Source organism: Opisthocomus hoazin, chromosome 5, assembly GCF_030867145.1.
Source record: "Opisthocomus hoazin isolate bOpiHoa1 chromosome 5, bOpiHoa1.hap1, whole genome shotgun sequence".
Classification (NCBI taxonomy): domain Eukaryota; kingdom Metazoa; phylum Chordata; class Aves; order Opisthocomiformes; family Opisthocomidae; genus Opisthocomus; species Opisthocomus hoazin.
In genome coordinates this window covers 85,700,947-85,721,098 of record NC_134418.1, presented here as the reverse complement: position 1 = coordinate 85,721,098, position 20,152 = coordinate 85,700,947, and the positions used below count along the sequence as shown (strand labels likewise).

Below are 20,152 nucleotides of genomic sequence, written 5' to 3'. Positions count from 1 at the left end.
TGCCACGCATTTTGGATAGACGTGCCACTTTAATATTAAAAGAACATTCTGAGTCTTTATAACGGGAAAATTTCTATTAAAGTTTCCCTTTATCTATCAGACAACTGTGAGGGGTTTTTTTGCTTTAATAGTAGTAGCCTAAAAGCTAAATGCTTGATGGCCGTCTCGCTGACTTGACTCCGCATTATAAATCACAGCAAAATCAATGATGAGAATCAGAACAAATATATGCCTATTTCAAATATTTAAGTTTTGTCTCTGAGATCAGTGCTATCGTATATAAAGAATTGCTTTGAAAACTTAAAAAATATGTTGTCATTCTTAAAGATCAGGCTCCATTTTATGATCTTCCAGATTTTAATTCAAATATTCACTTACTCATATTGGTCAAGGTTGTTGGACTTCTTTCCTGTTACGTAGTTGCTTGGAATATATCCTTGTTTTCTAAAAAAAATATAATACATAATCTGAGTGAAAAACATGTAAAATCGCTTGCTTAGAAGACAGTGTTTCATTCTGCTGTTTACCAGAGGTCCCTCGCTGTCATTTATTACTGACCCTCCCACTCTACTGCTGATTACACAGAGACTGATTTTCAGTGTCAACATTTCCAGATTAAATCTCACTGCACCTAGAGAAGTAACACAGGCAGCCAAAGCGTCCGAGAAAACCAGCAGAAGTGCTGCTCTGCCACTTCTGCGCTCGGAGGTCCCAGTCAGTTAACTGGAAATGCGACTGGAGCCCACCACAGCCTGATAACCCGCCATGACCCCTAATGTACTGCAACAGGGACCTGCTAAATATTGAAGCATGGGAAATTCCACCTTGAAAACCCCAAGGAAAAAAATTTCAATCCGGGGAATGTAAAGTTGTGGTCATTCAGGCATCTCACTGCAGCTCTCTCTCAGCTCATTCAGAGATTGCCCCTGATGATCCAGCCGTTAAATAAGATGATGATTATTCAAGTCTGGCGTTGGAGCCTGCTGAGCTGGATGTTAATCATATTGCTCCCTAACGAGCCGTTCCCCAGGGAAGCGGGAGCGCTGTACCAGTCTGGCGAGGTTTTGCAGGCTGGCTGGTGCTTTAATTACCAAACCATAAAGTCTGACAGGAGATATAATTGGAAAAGCTTCCAGTTCTGCAGCCATCTTTGCACTCAGGCCCCGCAATCTATCGAGAACCGCAATTTTAAAATCGGTTTCTATGTGGGAATAAAGATATGGATGAGATTTCAGGACTAGGGTCCAAAGTAGGGTCTAATAGAGTTATTTGTTGACACACAGCCAATATAATCTTCTACAACATGGAAACAGCTGTATGCACTTTGTAACAAAAAATAAGGAATTCGTGTTTACCCGTATTTGTAAGGAACTCGTGTTTACCCGTATTTGTCTCTCGCCTTCCACCAGTGAATATCGTTCTTCTCAATCACTGTGTACTCTTCACCTTTCTCTAATCTCAAATCATGATGTTCTGTAGGCTCAAAGTCGTACATTGCCACCACTATCTCCTCCTCTTCGTTGCCATTTTCTTCAACCGGAGGAACAGGCGGCGGAGGCCTTCGCTGAAAACGACCCAACGTTATTATCGTCCCGCTCCATCACTCCATCCCACCACACCAGTGCAAACCAGTGGAGCATCCTGGGGGCAGAAGCTGGGCTGGCTCGGGTTGCCCAGGAGCGAGCCACGGTGGCCAGGAGAGGCAGTGACAATACTGCTCGCTCTTGCTTTCCGACCACCTCTCCCACCGGCAGCAGACACAGCTAACCGGGGCAGCTAAATTTCAGTGGGATTTTTTTCCACCCTGAGATAGAGCGTGATGCCCACCAACACGTACAGAAACAGATCTTTGCCATAGGGTATGGAATGAACCTCCAGAGATCCAAACTCCATCTCAGAACCCAGCAATTATCTATTCAGTATTTTCGAGACACTACCTACCGCGCTTTTTTCTGGCATCGGAGAGGGCAATCTCATTACACCTAGAAACAGAGCACAGGAAAGGATTGGTTTCTATCCACTTAGCTATAACATTAAAAACTGAATAAAAGGTTTAAATTTCAGATAAGGTTTCAGTATCTTGACTAGCCTTCAGGAGTAAGTCAGAAAGAAAAGACAGCTCCAGTTAAGCATTAGGAAAACATTGATTAAATATTCTTGAAGAAACATCGTAAATCAGACAGCAGTAAATTCAGTAAAGTAAAATCAGTAAATTTGCCACGGGATTTGGCCAATATCTGTGTCCACATCTGAGCGCGTCACACACAGATCCCTGAACCAGCCCTCGGACGCAGAAATATGAGAAATAAAAAAAGTGATAGAGATAAAAAAAGGTATATGAGAAGGAAGCAGTGCTCTTGTCACCGTGATGTTCTAAAGGTCTGCTCCTTCAACATCTGCTCTTCTAAAAAAGCCAGTGCTCCCCCTGACCCTTGCTTCGCTAAATACGGCACAGAAGTTTCACGTGGTTTTTATTACTCCTGTCAGGGCCACTCCTCTCAGAAAGTTCATTCCTGCGTCTGCAAATACACAAAGCCTTCAGGTATCACTGTGACACTGGCGTAGGAACAGCAAACAGATGGTTTTTCTTTTTTGACAAGGGTACGCAGAAGTTATTTATGAAAACCGAAGAGCTGGTGAGGATTTCTGGCTGAACCTTTCTCATCACCAGGTTTTATGCTCAGTCTGAGGCAAACACTTGGTCAAAGAAGTTTCAGATGGGAAAAAACAAAGTGAAGAATAAATTCAGCAACCTCCGTGATTCCTTCCAGCTTTTTCTAAACATTTTTTCGGAAGGACAATTCACTGGCTTTTATAATTTTTACGAAATGCTTTGAAATGAAACAAACATTTCAATTTACTTTAGGCAGAGTATCAACGATTCACTCTGCTCTATACGCTTGTCTAATATCTAGAGCATTCAGGTGGTGTGACACGATCATTCAAAAAAAGCACAAAAATATACAAAAACAACTTCATATGCAGACTTATGTACTTACTGTTTTCAAAAAGGTTATATTTTTCACAGCCAGGTGCTAGCTTTTCTGTCTGCCTGCAGCACTGATAAATCCCCTCTGTCCAGAATTTAGGATGATATTTTACCATTATATTGCTGTTGTTCTTTATTTCTACGGGAAAAAGCACATATATTGAAAGATTTAAAAAATAAAATCTGCAAGAGGGCCATTTTTAATAAATATTACAATGTCTTTGAAAAAAATATTACAATATCTTCGGCATGAGGCAGAATCTTCACTTGTCCTTCCTTTAGCTTTGCTTCTCTTAAAGACCTCATTGCAAGTTACAGGGGGTGATACCATGGTAGTAGAGGATGTTTTTAGGATAATCCATGATGCTATTCCAGCAGAGAGTGCTGCGCTCCCTGCCTAAAGCAGCCACCCCAGTCGGGCTCAGCATTTGGTGCCTCCATGACAGGAGACCCCGGTGCCTGCTGGTACCCTGCAAAGCAGCTGGGCTCTGGCTGCCCCTTTTCTTTTTATTACTGCCCTAAGTGACTCGATTTCCTCTACAAATAGTGTTCTGGAGGGAAAGACAGCTGCCATTGATCGCTATTGCAGAATCACAGACTGGTCGGGGTTGGCAGGGCCCTCTGTGGGTCACCCAGCCCAACCCCCTGCCCAAGCAGGGTCACCCAGAGCAGGCTGCACAGCACCGTGTCCAGGTGGGTCTGGAATATCTCCAGAGAATGAGACTCCACAGCCTCCCTGGGCAGCCTGGGCCAGGGCTCCGTCACCCTCAGAGGGAAGAAGTTCTTCCTCGTGTTCAGCTGGAACTTCCTCTGCTTCAGTTTGTGCCCGTTGCCCCTTGTCCTGTCGCTGGGCACCACTGGAAAGAGTCTGGCCCCGTCCTCCTGACACCCACCCTGCAGATATTTGTAAGCATTGATAAGGTCCCCTCTCAGCCTTCTCTTCTCCAGGCTGAACAAGCCCAGCTCCCTCAGCCTCTCCTCGTAGGAGAGATGCTCCAGTCCCCTCCTCATCCTCGCAGCCCTCTGCTGGACTCTCTCCAGTAGCTCCTCATCTTTCTTGAAGTGGGGAGCCCAGCACTGGACACAGCACTGCAGATGGGGCCTCACCAGGGCAGAGCAGAGGGGGAGGAGAACCTCCCTCGCCCTGCTGCCCACACTCCTCTTGATGCACCCCAGGATTCCACCGGCCTTCTTGGCACCCAGAGCACACTGCTGGCTCATGGTGAACCTGTTGTCCACCAGCACACCCAGGTCTCTCTCCACAGAGCTGCTCTGCCATGGCACAATCCCTGTGTTTGGTCCGAAAGGCTCCTCACCCCCACCCTATGGGCTTGCTGAGCTGCAGAGGTTGTGCTCTGCACTGTGGTCCCCAGCGCAGGAATTGTTACTTTACACAGCACCTGCAGTTAATCTGAGCATGTGACAGTGGCAGAAAGCGTTGAGGCTCTTGGGAAAAAAAAAAACCAAAACAACTTTACTCACTATGATAGCATTAATCAGATTGCATCTCGGTGGAGATGCCTCCTGTCATTTCACATCAGCCTAAGGCCTGTGACGTTGTCTGGCCACATTCAAACAAAACTTCTCAGCGATGCCATTAACCAGCTTGGACAAGCTTTCTGACGATTTACGTGTTGTGCAAAAGCAGAGAGTCAAATTCTGATTGCAGCTGGACTTCACAAATCAAATTTAATCAGTCTGCGTGCTTGACACTCCCAGCACCTGTTATCACATGCTGTGTATGCAAACGATGAGCTGGCCCAATAAAGAAATAAAAATCGGTGGATATATGCATGTCTATATATGGACACAGAGCAACAGAAGCTCTGCCATTTTATTTTTCTAGCTTGCTGTGGGCTGCTGCCAGCCAGCAGCTAAGCAACTACACAGCCACTCACCCACTCCCCCCACCCAGAGAGATGGGGGAGAGAACAGAAAGAACAGGAGGAGAAAACTTGTGCCTCGAGATAAAGACGGTTCCATAACCAAAAGAAAGAAAAAACCCCCAAGTGATGTAAAGGCGATGGCTCAGCATCTCGCACAAAGCAGACCGACACCCAGCCAGTCTCTGAGCAACAGCCAGTGTGGGAGCCAGGAAACCCCAGCCCCCATCTTCCTCTGCTCCAGGTTTTATCACCAAGCACGACGTGATATGGCCTGGAAGATCCCTTGGGTCGGCTCAGGACCACTCCTCACGGCTGTGCCACCTCCCAGCCTCCTGCCCCCCCCCAGCCCACCCGCTGCGGGGACAGAGGGAGGCGAAGGAAATGAAAGATGAGGAGCTACTGGAGAGAGTCCAGCGGAGGGCTGCGAGGATGATGAGGGGACTGGAACATCTCACCTACGAGGAGAGGTTGAGGGAACTGGGCTTGTTCAGCCTGAAGAAGAGAAGGCTGACAGGGGACCTTAGAAATGCTTACAAATATCTGAAGGGTGGGTGTCAGCAGGATGGGGCCAAGCTCTTTTCAGTGGTGCCCAGTGACAGGACAAGGGGCAATGGGCACAAACTGAGGCACAGGAAGTTCTGTCTGAACATGAGGAAGAACTTCTTCCCTCTGAGGGTGACGGAGCACTGGAACAGGCTGCCCAGGGAGGTTGTGGAGTCTCCTTCCCTGGAGATATTCCAGACTCGCCTGGACAAGGTCCTGTGCAGCCTGCTCTGGGTGACCCTGCTTGGGCAGGGCGTTGGGCTGGGTGACCCACAGAGGTCCCTTCCAACCCCTACTATTCTGTGATTCTGTGATTCTGTGAAGGCAGAGCCTCCACGCTGCGCAAGCACTGCTCAGTGGCAGCTCAACGCTGCTCTGTTTTCAGCGCTGTTTTGGCCACAAATCCATAACACAGCGCCGAGTTATCTCCATCCTGGCCAGACAGCTCAAGCGAAGGCGTCTGCGTGTGTCAGGTGTTACGCGTGAGCAGTCTCCGTTACCTTCTTTCAGATTCCTCACCCACTGATCGCGGCTTTGTGCACTTGGTGCAAAAATATAAAGCGTGTTAGCATCGTACACAACCTGGAGGTGGGAAAAAAGAGATCATCAAAATACATTCACCTGGTAATGTGGATTTATTTATTCCTCAGGAAACAGCACAAGACAAATGACTGTCGCATTTGGCAAAATCAGTGTACACAGGCACCAAATGCCAAAACTGGAAGAAGGTTATGAGGCTTTACTATTCATATATGAGGCTTTCAGTAGAATAAGGAAGGGGTTTGTAATGGTACATTATCTCGTGAGCATTCCTTCGAAATGTTTGCTTCACGCTTTGCTGTGTTCATTCTTCACCGTGTGTTTTGGACAAACAGTTCAATGTAATTGCGAAAGCGATTTGGTGATCAGCCACCCTTCATTCCCGGCCATTTCACAACTCCTTGGGATTCGGTACTGCTCTGGGGTAACTCCCCACTTCTTTTTCTTCACTGCTTGCACTGGTGGAAAGCAGCCAGTGCCCCCTTTGCCTCTATCGTAAGCAGGCACAGCATCCGACCTCCCGTATCTAAGCTCTTCTTCTTCCCCTCTACGCACTTTGTTTTCTGCAGGTTTTTTCCCATTAAATTCACAACCAAAGAAAACGCAACAAGGTTTACCTTAATTTTCTTATTCTTCTATAATAGTAACTAAATTTAATTTAATTTAATATGAAGAATGAAGACAGGGAAAACAGACTGCCAAGTTGACCCTTGACTAGGACAAGGCACTTTGGAGGCCAAGCCCCAGCAGAGAGGCTGGGGAAAGGGAGAAGACCAAGCATGTGAGGCCCAGCTCGCAGGGCAGGGCACTGCAGGGGAGCAGGGCTTGCTGGAGGGGGAGGGTTCAGTCACCAGTCCTGACCCCCCCTCCCAAGCAGCCCCAGAGCCAGGGAACAGACCCAGTGCTCAGACGCGGCAGCAGTTTCAAGCCAGTCGCGCCCCAATGGCTTGGTGCTGTTGAAAAGAGCGCTGTATTTTATATAGAAGGGACATACCTGAAATGGATATTTATTCTGACAGGGAATAATACCGTCGCTTTTGACAACTTCGACACATTTAATCCTTGAAATGTCCACAGATCCTTTCCTGTATTTTTTCTGTAAGAGAAAAACAAAAAACACTTTGTGAAATGTAAGTAAAATCTAATCAATTTATCTAATTGTTGTTTTTTTTCAGTAGAGACTTTTTGCTTTCTTTTCCACTTACGACACTGATGGTGCTTTAACTGCACAAGTCACTTGAAACCTGAGAGGGAGAGTATAAAGATCTACACCGGTGAAAGTGCACAGAGTACGGTGTAATTGCTTAGTCAAAAGTACCACTTCTTTCCATACAAAGTTTTCAATCATTTGTAATCATAGGTTTAATCTGCTCTTCTTTACACAAAATAACTTGAGTACAGACAAAGGAAGGCTTCCTCCTCGCTGACTTTAAATTATGACTAAGACCAGTGAGGGAAATAGCTGCCAATGCATCACCTTATCTGCTCCTCTCCCTGTCGCTGAAGCGCTCCCACCATTCTGTGGCCACCACCACCACGTTTTCCAAGTTTCCAGAGACGCTGGGATGCTGCTCGGGCCACACAAGCTCATGGTGAGGCAGGAATCAGAAGATGGGGGTGAAACCCACCTGGGCCAAGGAGGGGCCTGTGTTGGTGGAAGTTCTTTGACCAAGGTTAGTGGAAGCCCCAAGGAAGCAAGGTCAAAAGCCTAGACATTGGAGAATGCTTGGCTTGCCCAGATTGATGATGATGAAGATTTTAAAGAAGGAAGGAACGTCCACGGTGTTCAGCCAGGGCTGCCCAAAGTAACACTGTATAGAAACACAGCAGAGTTCAGCACTCCAGAGAGGAAGCTCTGCAGAAAACCAGCCAGTAACTGGAAGTAGCACATAGGATCATAGAATGATGAAGGTTGGAAAAGACCTCTAAGATCATCAAGTCCAACCACCAACCCAGCACCACCATGCCTGCTAAACCATGTCCTGAAGAATCTACACGTTTTTTGAACCCCTCCAGGGATGGGGACTCCACAACCTCCCTGGGCAGCCTGTTCCAGGGCTCCGTCACCCTCAGAGGGAAGAAGTTCTTCCTCCTGTTCAGCTGGAACTACCTCTGCTTCAGTTTGTGCCCATTGCCCCTTGTCCTGTCGCTGGGCACCACTGCAAAGAGTTTGGCCCTGTCCTCCTGACACCCACCCTGCAGATATTTATAAGCATAGATATTTTATAAGCATCCAACACATCCAGTTCAGAGTGCAGCTTGTGAAAGATGGGCACTGTTCACAGAATGTGGAAATAATTAGTAACTGCTGAATATTTGAGATACTGCAGTCCTTACTTGACTGCCCTCTTCTCTCCTGAGGATGGAAATTTCTGCACAAATAGCAGAAGTCTGGTACGATCATATACAACTGAAAATACAGCCTTATAAACAGAAGCAAAGGGCAACTTCAAACGTAGCCATCATGATTCCACCACCTAGAAACACAATAGTTACTACCCATGGAAACGTGGAAGTTTCGTCAGCCTTTTAAAAACATTGAGTACTCTGTCTCTTGTGCATATTGTTATGAACAAAGCAGGAAGAGAAAATGCCCATGAAGAATTCATGCACATCATGGTCAGCACCAGTAAGAACGACAGGAACTAAGTTCAGATAAAGCTGTAACTGTTATTGAACACCAGGGAAAATAAAACAAAAAACCCCCAAAAGAAGCCCCAATGGGGAGCTTTTTAAAAATAGGGGGGGAAAAAAGAAGGGGGAGGGGGAAGAAGAATTAGACATTTTAATGAACCATTACAAAGCCAAATCATAAGCATTACCGTGATCTGTACTACAAAGCCATATCATCTTACACTGAAAAATAATGTGCACCAAGTACGCAGCCTTGGATTTTTTGAACAAAAAAACCTGTTTCAAGTCTTCTGCCTATTCTATGGTATTCCCCTACTCAAACCTTGACTGCCTGAAGTAAAACATACATTGATGGAAATGCCAAAATACTGAATTCTACAGCACTTGGTACAGCAGCAGGTATAGCTTCCACCTCTCCCCATCACCGCGTGGCAGGCCGGGCAGCTCCAGGGCTCCCAGATTAGCCAAGGCAGAACGGGAGGATCCAAACGAGACGTGCTTTTTCACGAAGCACAGAATTCAACATTCCACACAATTGTGTTGAAGACACCTCTCCAGATCTTTTTTTCCTACACAACAACATTCAAAGAATCAAAAATGCTTGCCACTTCTTAAACGTATCGGCTTTCTGTGCCCAGCGGGGTGCTCAGGCGTTGCTGGGGTCCCATCTGCTGGTTAACTGAGCTTGTGGGACAGAGAGAGAGATGATATGCATTGGGATTTTTTATCTGGAATGACAGAAATTCCTGAGTGGAACTGGCTTTACTATTTCTCTGAACCCACCTCTCCTCCAAGACTCAGAGAGATTTTCATGCCAATTCTGGCATTCAGCGCTCGCTCAAAAGGAGCACACATCTGCCAGGAGGACAAAGGACAGGAATCCAACAAGAAAACCAACCAACATTTGGGAAAAAAAAATTAAGCAAAACTCCTGATACGCAAGACATCACTCTAATAATCATATTCCCCAAGTCATCACTTTGTACACTGTCACGATTTAAGGTGGCTCCGTTTGCGTCACCATGAGATGTCACATCACACCAACTCAAAGCTGACCGGCCTTGCGACCCAAACCACCAAATTAAGCCTTAGGTCAGAAAAGATTTTCCTATCTTTGCCCACTTTCCAGATTAAAAAAAAATTTACATATGTGAAATTGAATACAAATGCACCGCTCCAGACATGTTTCAGACGGCATCAGAAGCAACAGCCATCAACGGCCAGCAGCCTCCAAACGGTCAGGTGTGCGGCTGTGCTTTAGGGCTACGAGGATGGTGAGGGGACTGGAGCATCTCTCCTACGAGGAGAGGCTGAGGGAGCTGGGCTTGTTCAGCCTGGAGAAGAGAAGGCTGAGAGGGGACCTTATCAATGCCTACAAATATTTGCAGGGTGGGTGTCAGGAGGACGGGGTCAGACTCTTTCCAATGGTGCCCAGCGACAGGACAAGGGGCAACGGGCACAAACTGAAGCAGAGGAAGCTCCAGCTGAACACGAGGAAGAACTTCTTCCCTCTGAGGGTGACGGAGCCCTGGCCCAGGCTGCCCAGGGAGGCTGTGGAGTCTCCTTCTCTGGAGATATTCAAGACCCACCTGGACAAGGTCCTGTGCAGCCTGCTCTGGGTGACCCTGCTTGGGCAGGGGGTTGGGCTGGGTGACCCACAGAGGTCCCTTCCAACCCCGACCAGTCTGTGATTCTGTGATTCTCACTCTCAAGGGGCCCAGGAGCAGGAAGGAATCGCTCAAGAAAAATGCGAAGACCACCACTGCAATCCCTCTCCCCTCCCTACCTCACTGATTTCCCTTCATAACGGGGCATCCTGCGCACCGTCGCTGTGCTGCGTTTATCCTGCACGCCAAACGGCTCGCTCCGGCCCCGGACACGCAGCAGGCGTGAAACGCCGACTCGAGGGAGAGCTCCAGCCCCGAAGCCGTTGGGAAGCAGAGGTGCAGGCGTGAGCCAGCCGTGAGAAATGCACGCACAACCACTCTTTCTAACAAGCGACCTCGGCTGCAGAGAGACAAAATTAGCACTGCGGCTAATTATGCTGTGTCAAACCACAGGAGGCAGAGGGGTGTATTTCATAGAATCACAGAATCACAGAATAGTAGGGGTTGGAAGGGACCTCTGTGGGTCATCTAGTCCAACCCCCTGCCCAAGCAGGGTCACCCAGAGCAGGCTGCACAGGACCTTGTCCAGGCAGGTCTTGAATATCTCCAGAGAAGGAGACTCCACAACCTCCCTGGGCAGCCTGTTCCAGTGCTCCATCACCCTCAGAGGGAAGAAGTTCTTCCTCATGTTCAGACGGAATTTCATGGTTGGTCTTGGAGGTGGAAGGTGGCTGACATAGTAGGAAAAGGTTGGATTTGCTGCAGAAATGGTGGTATTTCACCAGCACACCCGTGCACGCTGTCTGAACTGGACACAGGCATTCCCAGCGGGTTTGGAAACGTCACAGGCTGATGAGCCCAAGAGGCCAAGCCAGTCCAGCCCTTCTCCCAAGGTAGAGATACGCCTCTAGAGGGAGGCCTACAGAAGGAAACATGGTTGGAACAGCAATAAAGGTATAAAAATACCATATCCCAATCAGGATAACAAATCGATAAAAATATGTGCTTCAAAGTCACACTAAAGGGCGGTTTGTTTTTTTAAAAAGCGTACCTGCTTGTCAGAAATAGCTTCACAAAAGGGAAGTGACTGTACAGCAGCTGCTATACAAAGCTTCTCAAAGTGCTACCTGGACGTCATACTTGCCCATGCTTCAGAAACTTGATTTACAATTTCAGAAGCCCTGCTCCTTGCTCGCAATGATGGCCAGCCCAGGCAATAAGTCTTGTCTCCACGCAACGCAAACAAATGAGCTATTCCTATGGTTTAACACATAAAAGTAATGTCAAGAAGTTATAAAACCAGAACTACATTGTTAAATATGGTACAAATATAATTAGACAGTTCCTGTAAAAAAAAAAAAAAGTCTTAGAATACAAGAGGACAAGAAATGCCTAAGGGTTAGAGAAGGACACAATCAAACAGCTCATCATCTGCACATTTGGAATTACTCCTCTGCTAAATAGAGAAGCTTTACAAGTTAAGCAGCCATATTCCCACTATCAGAGAAAATGGTTTTTCCGTGTATTTCCTCTTTGCTTGTGAAGATATCGTGCTGCTTACCCTCAGAAAAGTGGGGTTGGGGAGTTAAACAGGACAAAGGACATTCTGTTCGGAAAAAACTCAATGAAAACATGCAGAAAGCAGCCCAGCTGTCAAGAAATAGCTGCATTCTGTCCTGCCCATGCTGTGTCTCTCTTGTTCTTACTATTTCTTTCTCCCGTGCTTATCCCCATGTAGGAAACCCTGAGGTCATCAGCATGTGACCCATGGAACTTGTGTTCTCACCAGTAGAGAAGGTCTTAGCTTCACCGACATCTCCTTTTATGGAACTGCTCTGCAACTTTACAGAACTTCAGAAAAGCCTGGCTAACCCAAAATCCCATGTAGAGGACTTCTCTGGTAGAATATGCTCCAAAGCCAAATGTAAGGGTGTTTCGTACTTTTTTTTTTTTATAGTCTTGCCATTTAGCGAGAAGCAGCACTGGATACGGCTGCAGTTCCCTCTTGAGAGGCATTTTCACTCAAGCAATTACTGATTATTCAAATAGAGTTGCTGTAGCTGGCTGTTAGATGGCCATATTTTCCATCTCCTTGTTTTCCAGTGTGTCAGTATGTTGAAGAATGCCCTGCCTCCTTTCAAGTCATTTTTTTTTACTGATTAGTCTGAGAAATAGAATTATCAAGTATTTCTATTCACCTTTCCAAAATGGCTGGAATCAAGATAAAAAGTGAGAGGTGATTGTTATTCTGATCTAGTCTGACTTGACTCAAGATCTAACTATTGAGAAGAATTTCAAGACAAAAAATACAAACCTAAGTGATAAGGAGAAAGCCTTAAACCCTGTCCTGCAAAACAGGAAACCAGGAATCTTTTACAATGGCCTGGCTGCTCAGCAGGTGCCAATCACCAGCACTGGAGAGACCAAAAAACGTAAAAAGAAATTCCCTGCAGTAGCACAGATGGAACTTCCTAACCATTACTACAACACCATCTGTAATTTACTCTTCTCCTACGACTGAGAGTGAGTCAGTCAGTCAAACGTACACCGTCACTGTTCTGATACATTGCTGCAATCACATAAGGCAGCAATGTAAAGAAGAGTGAAGGACGCAAAATGCATCATCCAGGCCTCCATCCATGTCAGGCCCTAAATCACCCACAACCTTGCAGCTTTCAAAATAACCAGAATGTAGCTTCAGGGTTTCTTCAGAAAAATCTCTTCCCTGTTTTCTTGTGAAGCCCTCACAGAGCTCTGAGTCGGGCCAGCCCAGTTGTAGCATCTCTGCCTGGTGTTCTCCCCTCTCAGACCACAGGGCCATTGCTCTGTCCATCGGGAGGGTGACACCTTGCATGCAGCCACCCCTTGAACAGCCTTTGTGCTGCCTGAACACTGAACTCTGACGACTTGGACCAAGAAGGAGGGAGAGTCCAAGTCCACAGGCATTGCAGGAGAGCAACCAATGCCCCAGGACAGGACCCGAGAGATCACATAGCCAAGGCACCAGCTGCTTTATCTACTCTTTCAAGGTTCGGATGATAGAGTCCACGACTACGGAGCTATGGGGTTTTGAGTCTTTGAAGATTCCTGTCCATCCGCCCGCTTTAAATGCTTGCTGCTCCACCAACCCTTCATCACAGCCAAGGCTTTTGGGAAGCTCACCCTCCCCACTGTTCCTGCCCCGAATTGTGGGCAAGTCCACGGCTTCTTTGAAACTTTATGCCCTGACCAGATGCCTCCTCACCAGACAGTGAGGATTCACAGTCCCGTTTGCTCATCCTAATGTCACATATGCCTTCTTCACAGCAACAGGGTATCACTGACACATACCCAGCTCACGATTCAGGATGGCACCCAGATCCTGCTGGGGACAGCCTGACATTTACCTACTTATTCTCATCCCGTACTTGAACATTTCAGCATTCCTGCCTAAACTTTTACCTTTCGCACTTGTCCATACTGAATCACATTCCCCTCAATAAAAACCCAACCAACCAACCAAACCCACCACACACCTAATCCCCATATACCACTTGGCTTTCCAGCCTTGATTTACAAAATGCTTGCAGCTCCTTCAAGTTTCACGTCACCCGAGAACTCAATGAGCTTCTGTCTCAGCAACAAGATCACAAGTGAAAATGCTGAAACGCAAGACAGGACACCCCATTCACAACACACTTTCAATCTGAAGGCCAGCCACCGATGCCTAGTGAACACTCTATCAGTTTCCCACGTATTCTGCAATCAAACTTACAAGAGGTTTATAGAGGTCATTTCTAATGCTGGCATCTGAAAATGTCTCACACAGTAACGTCCAAACCCTCACTGAAATTAAAAACCCAGGATATCTGGTGCTCCACTGCTACCCCCAAGGCTTGTTACCCCATAGCAGAAAGAACTAAGCTCAAGACACTTCTTGATTCTTGTCAAATCTTTGTTGGCTTATGTGCAATTTTGGTATCTTACAGGTACTTTAAAGAAGCCTGCTTGTTCTAACTTTTCTGGAAATATAAATTATCTTCATCGCTGAGAGTTTCTCAGCTGCTCCTCTCCCCTCTTTTAAAACTAGGCCTTCTCTAACCTTCCAGAACCTTACTCCTCTTCCAGCTCTTCCTTCTTAGCACCTTCAAGGCTCATCCACTCCTGTATGGTCAGAAGGTAAATAGTTTCACCTGTACCTTGTCAGCACCTCAACAACTACAGCCTTCAACCTACAACTGCAGCTGTGTCTAATTTGTTCCATCTCCTCAACATCAAAATTCTTCTAGAAAGATAATTATTGCAGATCCTCGTTTTATATCAGGCTTCTCTTTTGGTAGATGTTACAGAGAACACGGACCATTACTGCAACATAACTAACTTCTTTTACAACTGAAGTTTCTTTATGACCTGCTCAAGTGAGCACTGCCAAGCATCCGTGAAGCTGCCTCCATTTACACAAACAGCTTGAAGTTGTTGCTCTGATTTGAACAGCTTCCACTTGCACCTGCTCAGATTTTCCCCAGCTACGCCAACTGTTATCTGTCTTCTCTTGTGTTTTCAGCCAATATTTGGGGTCTTCTGGATCATCGTCAACACAGTAGTTCTGCCTACAAGCAAGAAATTTATTGTAAAAATTTCTTTCCCTGAATCTGGAGGGAGAGGGGGAATGGGAACAAACAAACCAGAAAGGATGGAGCTTCATGGTTCCCAGTGTCAATGCCTACTGCTTACCAGCAGACCTTATATCCAGATCCTCCCTGTGAGCTTTTTCTTCTCAGATTCTCTTAGCTGCTTTCCTACTGACTCCTTTTCGCTCCTCCCACAAGGTTTCTGGGGCCTTTGCAGAATAGGGTCCGCATGGCTCAAAATGCTGACAAACTGTATGTGGAGCTGTATTTTGGACAATTAATTCCTACTGTTCAATTTACCCCATCTCCTAAAAGAACACTGACTCCTTACTATGTTTGCTCTGAGCAGTGGCTAGCTACAGAGACCTTGCTCAACCCTCCTCTTCCCCAGGATACCATACAACCGAGTTGCAGGTAACTAATCTGTGGTAAAGCTTTTCCTGGTTTACCGTAATCTCTCATCAATGCTTTGTACCATGTCTCTACTCACTTGTTAGCTCATCGTATGCTTAAGCAGCTCCTCAGAAGGACTGGGGTTTTGCTCCAAGTGCTGTTGTGGGGGACTAGCAGCCATCACAAAATTATTAAATCAATATAATATAGCATGGCTTATATCACTTTTACATCTATGTATTTACTTGAAGGAAGACTCAGCTTCCTACACTGCTCTTTCTCGTCAGAGATGGAGATCTCACAATTCCACTATTCTAGCTGAGCAAAGAGAACAATGCAGGTATTGCTATAGCAGCAATATAATATATATTAGCATATAATTATATTCATATATAATATACCTGTAAGTTTTCTGGACAAGCTATAACCTGAAGAGTATCAGTCGGTCCCTCATCTACAGATTACCAAGTCATTTGCTAATTCCCTGTCTTGCTTTCTATGTCATCAAGGGCAAAGAAAGAAGTTAAAATTAACTATTTTCCTAATGCTGCTAATCTGTAGAAGGAACGGTTGTAGTCATAGAGAAATTATACAATTAAAAAGGGTGGCTACTCAGAATATGAGTTAGCATTTAAATATAGATCTTGGGAGGAAGTTTGAAGAGCCCATCATGTATTTTTACTCTCTAGTTTTTCATAAGAGATAGAAAATATTCTCTATCCAGATGGATGTGACAGGCATCACTGTAGGTGGGATAACTTCCTTGTTATAACCACATCGTTGTACTTGCTCAGCTATAATTGATGCTGAAAACCACTGTTACAAGTTAATCATTACACCTTTAATTTTATACATATATAAAAAAAATACACATGTATAAAAAAAAGCATGTGTATGTGTGCGTTTTAAACAATCTGTCTATCCTGACTGCACTTGAAAAAATTTGATTCATTCTTTTTCTGACAATGGTGAGAAAAGAACGTCTTTAATTCCATTAAAAATTGCTAAGCAGTAGGAGTTGAACTGATCTAAAGCCACGACCTCTCTCAGAGACGGTTGTGAAGGTGTGTTCTCGGCAAGCAGAGCTGAGGACTTCGGTGCAGCTCATGGGGGAAGCGAACATCCACTGCTGTTTCCCGGGGGGGAACAGCCACCCTCTTCCAGGGCTAGCTGGAAAAAATTACTGTGCAAGCTTGCAAGTATTTTAAGAAAGCTCTATCGTTACTACCTATGACTCGGAGATAAAAAAGGCTCTGCCAGTCTACTCGTTTCAGAAGCTATTTATGTTACATTAGAAAACAAGAGTAATCAGTGATCCAAAGCATTTTAATGATGAATTGTGCTTTCATTTATATAAAGAATTGAATCACCGATGCAATGGCTAAGGAAACCATATGAATCAGAGTAATGAAGTTAAAAATAATAAAGACTAAGCACTATAGGAATAAAGAGCAGTGAAATCGATGGACATTAATCTTCTGTTGAAAACAGAAAGTAGCTAGCATGGGGGTTTGGAACTCTATGAAGTTGTTCTGCTCCAAAGGAAGTCTTTGCACAAGGTTAGTGTTGCAATGAAGCTACACAATTTTACCCTGAAACCTGCAGCCTTAGAGTGGGCCCCAGAGCTCTGAAAGTTATTTTTCCTTCCTTAAAATATCACCACGGTAATTTCAGTAGCTTCTGTCTCCTCTCTATTCAAATTACAAGAGCCAAATACAACCCTCGCAGAAGAACCTTTTTTCCTTAGGAAGAGACTTTCAAACTAGCAGCCCCCAAGAACATCCACGTTTTTATTCTGCGTTTTTCATTTAAATCCTGTTTGGTTTTCGTTAGCTGTGACAGTTCTTCTGCTTATGCAAGATGGTTTTCACACAAGTCTGATCCTGATGGCAAATATTGCCAGTGCAGAGCACTCTGCACCTCCATGGTCAGCTCGTCAGAAGACCACCTTCTACTTGACTCCACAGAAGTAGCCTTCTATATAAGGCTCTTAGATGTTTTCCCTCTGGGGCTGTTATTTGCTTTCTCTGTAGAAGCAAAAGGCTTCTGCATGCTGATAAATGGGAAAGTGCTGTGCCTACCTCGGCATCTACTGTGCAGCCCTCCCAGAGCTAAGAGGGGAACCACAGTACTTTGTCCTCCCTCTAACGCCTCAGACCCACCCAACCACGCACCGCGTAACCACAAGGACCTGGATTTAGCCTATACCTTCTGAAAACGCAAAATCTCATACAAACCTTTTACTGCTGTAATCTGTAATCTGTCTGACAAGCACAAGCAACGACAAAGATGTTAAAGCTTAAAGCAGCTTCACGTTCATGAGCTCATACTCATCAGCTTCCACTCAAGGTCAGTGCAAGTTGCCATGGGTTGGAAAGGTTGATGTGAGCAAGGTCAACGTGCGCACGCCGTGCCGGGTGTGGGAGGACGGTAACCAAACCACACACATCAGCACACTTACAAACTCGAACGTCACTGCTAAGCCAGCTGGGAGAGAAAAACACCACGGTGAAAGGGAACGCTCCACGACTCCAACAGATACGGGGGTACTACCGCACAGCGGTAACGATTCATAAAACGACGAGTGGAGCCGTGTCAGCTCTGTGGAAGCACCGCATGAGAAACATCAGTGTGGAATTTTTCAAACCAACAAACTAGCAGGACATCTCACTTGCGCAAACCAGCTCCTTTCAACCACTCCAGTGACAAGACGTACTTTAACACCTACATTTATTATCTCGCCTTCATCTCAAACAATTTCCCTTACCCAAAATGACATCTAGAGCAAAAACCTCTAGTCCGGTGGCACTTCTAGTTCAAGTGAGCTGCTCTGTAAGCAGGAGCTAACTAAAACTTGTGTGAAGTACGTGTTAGCTGCCATCAGGACTATTCTGTAACGCAGCAATGAGCCTGTTCCAGGCAGGGCCATCGGACATCACCTCCCAGTTCACAGACATCTCCTGACCGTTCATTGAGAAAGAATTCACTGCAGTAAAACTTCTTGCAAGCAGAATCACAGAATCACAGAATCACAGAATGGTCGGGGTTGGAAGGGACCTCTGTGGGTCATCTAGTCCAACCCTCCTGCCGAAGCAGGGTCACCTACAGTAGGCTGTAGAGGACCTTGCCCAGGCGGGTCTTGAATATCTCCAGAGAAGGAGGATAAACCAAGAGTACTTGGCGGACACAGCAGCTCGACTGCTGTTTCTGTGTGGTCTGTCCCGTTGGCTAACTCCAGAGGAGTAAAAGCCGCTGTTCTTTGCAGCAGCCAAGCCGCTCTGCGAAGGAGCGTGGGGGGGACTTGCCCCATGGGACCTCAGCCACCAGGCACACTGGCAGAGCTGCAAAGCGAGTATTCCTTTCCATTACAACCATAATGGAAATATTTGCTGAAGTATTTCCAATTTCAGTGGTAAGATGGACTCCTAGATAAACACTAGGTTTGATTTTTTCCAGAGTCCGCTGAAAGTGTGAACGCACCACAACTTTGAAAATAAACTCCAGAGCACTTTAAGTTGAAGATGCAAGATGTCCATCTTTTTAAACTTCAGGTGATACATCTCCCATTTTTTTGTACCAAACAGCATAATCCCCAGAAGAAGTGAAGCCATAAAAGCCAAGGTCCTATTGGCTTCCTACAGCAGTTTCCCATGACATTACTCATAATTGTAGGACTTTGCACGGGTGACCTCAACCAGGAGTCTCCTTCCTCAGGTTTCTGTGCTTTGAAATCAATTTTGAAAGTCAGCCTCTGTACTGATTCTGTAGCTACGCTTCGTTGATGGTTTGCACACCTCCTCTGTGCCCTGCAGTCCAGCAGTATTTGCAAGTGCAGAAGCTACATTTCTCCTGCTCCTGGTAGCAGTGCAGCTTCACTGCAGGAGCCTTGTGCCATGACAGGGTGCCCGAGCTGCTTGAAAGCACACATGAGAAGATTTAAATAGGTCATGAGCAAGTTCAAACACGATTTTGCCCTGTTGCTAGCAGTCATGCATATGAGTTTATTGCTCCAAATAGGTACGTGGCGCTTTGTCAAGACTCAGAAAACAAAAAATAGAGACGAGCGCTTCTACAATGTGCAGTTTCTGGTCAAAGAGCAAGCGATCCCCCACCACCGGCTGCAGAGAACGGCGTCAATTAAAGCTCTCAGCAGCATTCACAAGAACAACATTTGCTATGGTTGATTGCTTTCTGCTGTCGTAAATGTTCCACTTCTGCCACCGGACATACCAAGTATCTAATTCTGTTGCCTTATTTACAATCCCAGCTTGCCCACACTTTGAGCGTTGACTAATTTGGTGAGCGAGATTTAATTTAATCTTGTTTTTAAAAAGAAGGGGTATGACTATTCACGTGACTGCAAACCCTAGGTTGTTCTTGAACTCTCTCTACTGAATTCACATAGAAGTTAAAATGGAAAAAAAAAAAACCAAGAAAATACTTCGGTTTGGCCAACGACCACACTGGGGATCGTCCGCTTGGCTAGAGGAGCAGAACGCAGCCACCCTGGGCAGACTGCTGCCACGGCACTTGTGCGATTAAAACGAGGGTGTGGGATCCTCTGGGCTTGGGAATTCCACACTTATCTTCCCAATCTGGGCTTTGAATATTGCCAAGCCTGACATGAGATCAGCCCGTACCTATCCTCTTATCTGTCATATCTTTACGTTCAACCAGCATGCACAAGTCACATTTATTTCAGCAATCACCCCCCAACTATTCAGAGCGGCCAGAGTTATTTTAATCTCTAATAATTTTTTTCTTTTGATATAAGTTACTTCAGCCAGAATACACAGCTGTCTTACTGTAAATACAAATTTACAGCCACCATCAGCTAAAAAAAACCCAACAGCCGATAAAAATCACCAAACTTCTTCCATTTCAGTTGCCAGTGACAAAAAGGAATAACTGCCACTGTCACAGAGATCTTAGTCACGCTGTAATTTTTTT

The 20,152-nt window shown here is 45.7% G+C and overlaps 1 protein-coding gene across 2 annotated transcripts in view; it reads right to left on the bottom strand.

Moving 5' to 3' along the window:
* TEC (tec protein tyrosine kinase) overlaps window positions 1-20,152 on the bottom strand; it is a 51,701-nt gene that overhangs the window by 11,299 nt on the left and 20,250 nt on the right. For both annotated transcript variants that reach the window (XM_075422035.1, XM_075422036.1), the window contains exons 3-8: window positions 6,953-7,054; window positions 5,919-6,000; window positions 3,000-3,128; window positions 1,942-1,982; window positions 1,383-1,564; window positions 379-444 (exon numbers count right to left, since the gene is read on the bottom strand). In XM_075422035.1, coding sequence (XP_075278150.1) covers window positions 379-444; window positions 1,383-1,564; window positions 1,942-1,982; window positions 3,000-3,128; window positions 5,919-6,000; window positions 6,953-7,054 — 602 coding nt within the window. The remainder of the gene's footprint in view (window positions 1-378; window positions 445-1,382; window positions 1,565-1,941; window positions 1,983-2,999; window positions 3,129-5,918; window positions 6,001-6,952; window positions 7,055-20,152) is intronic.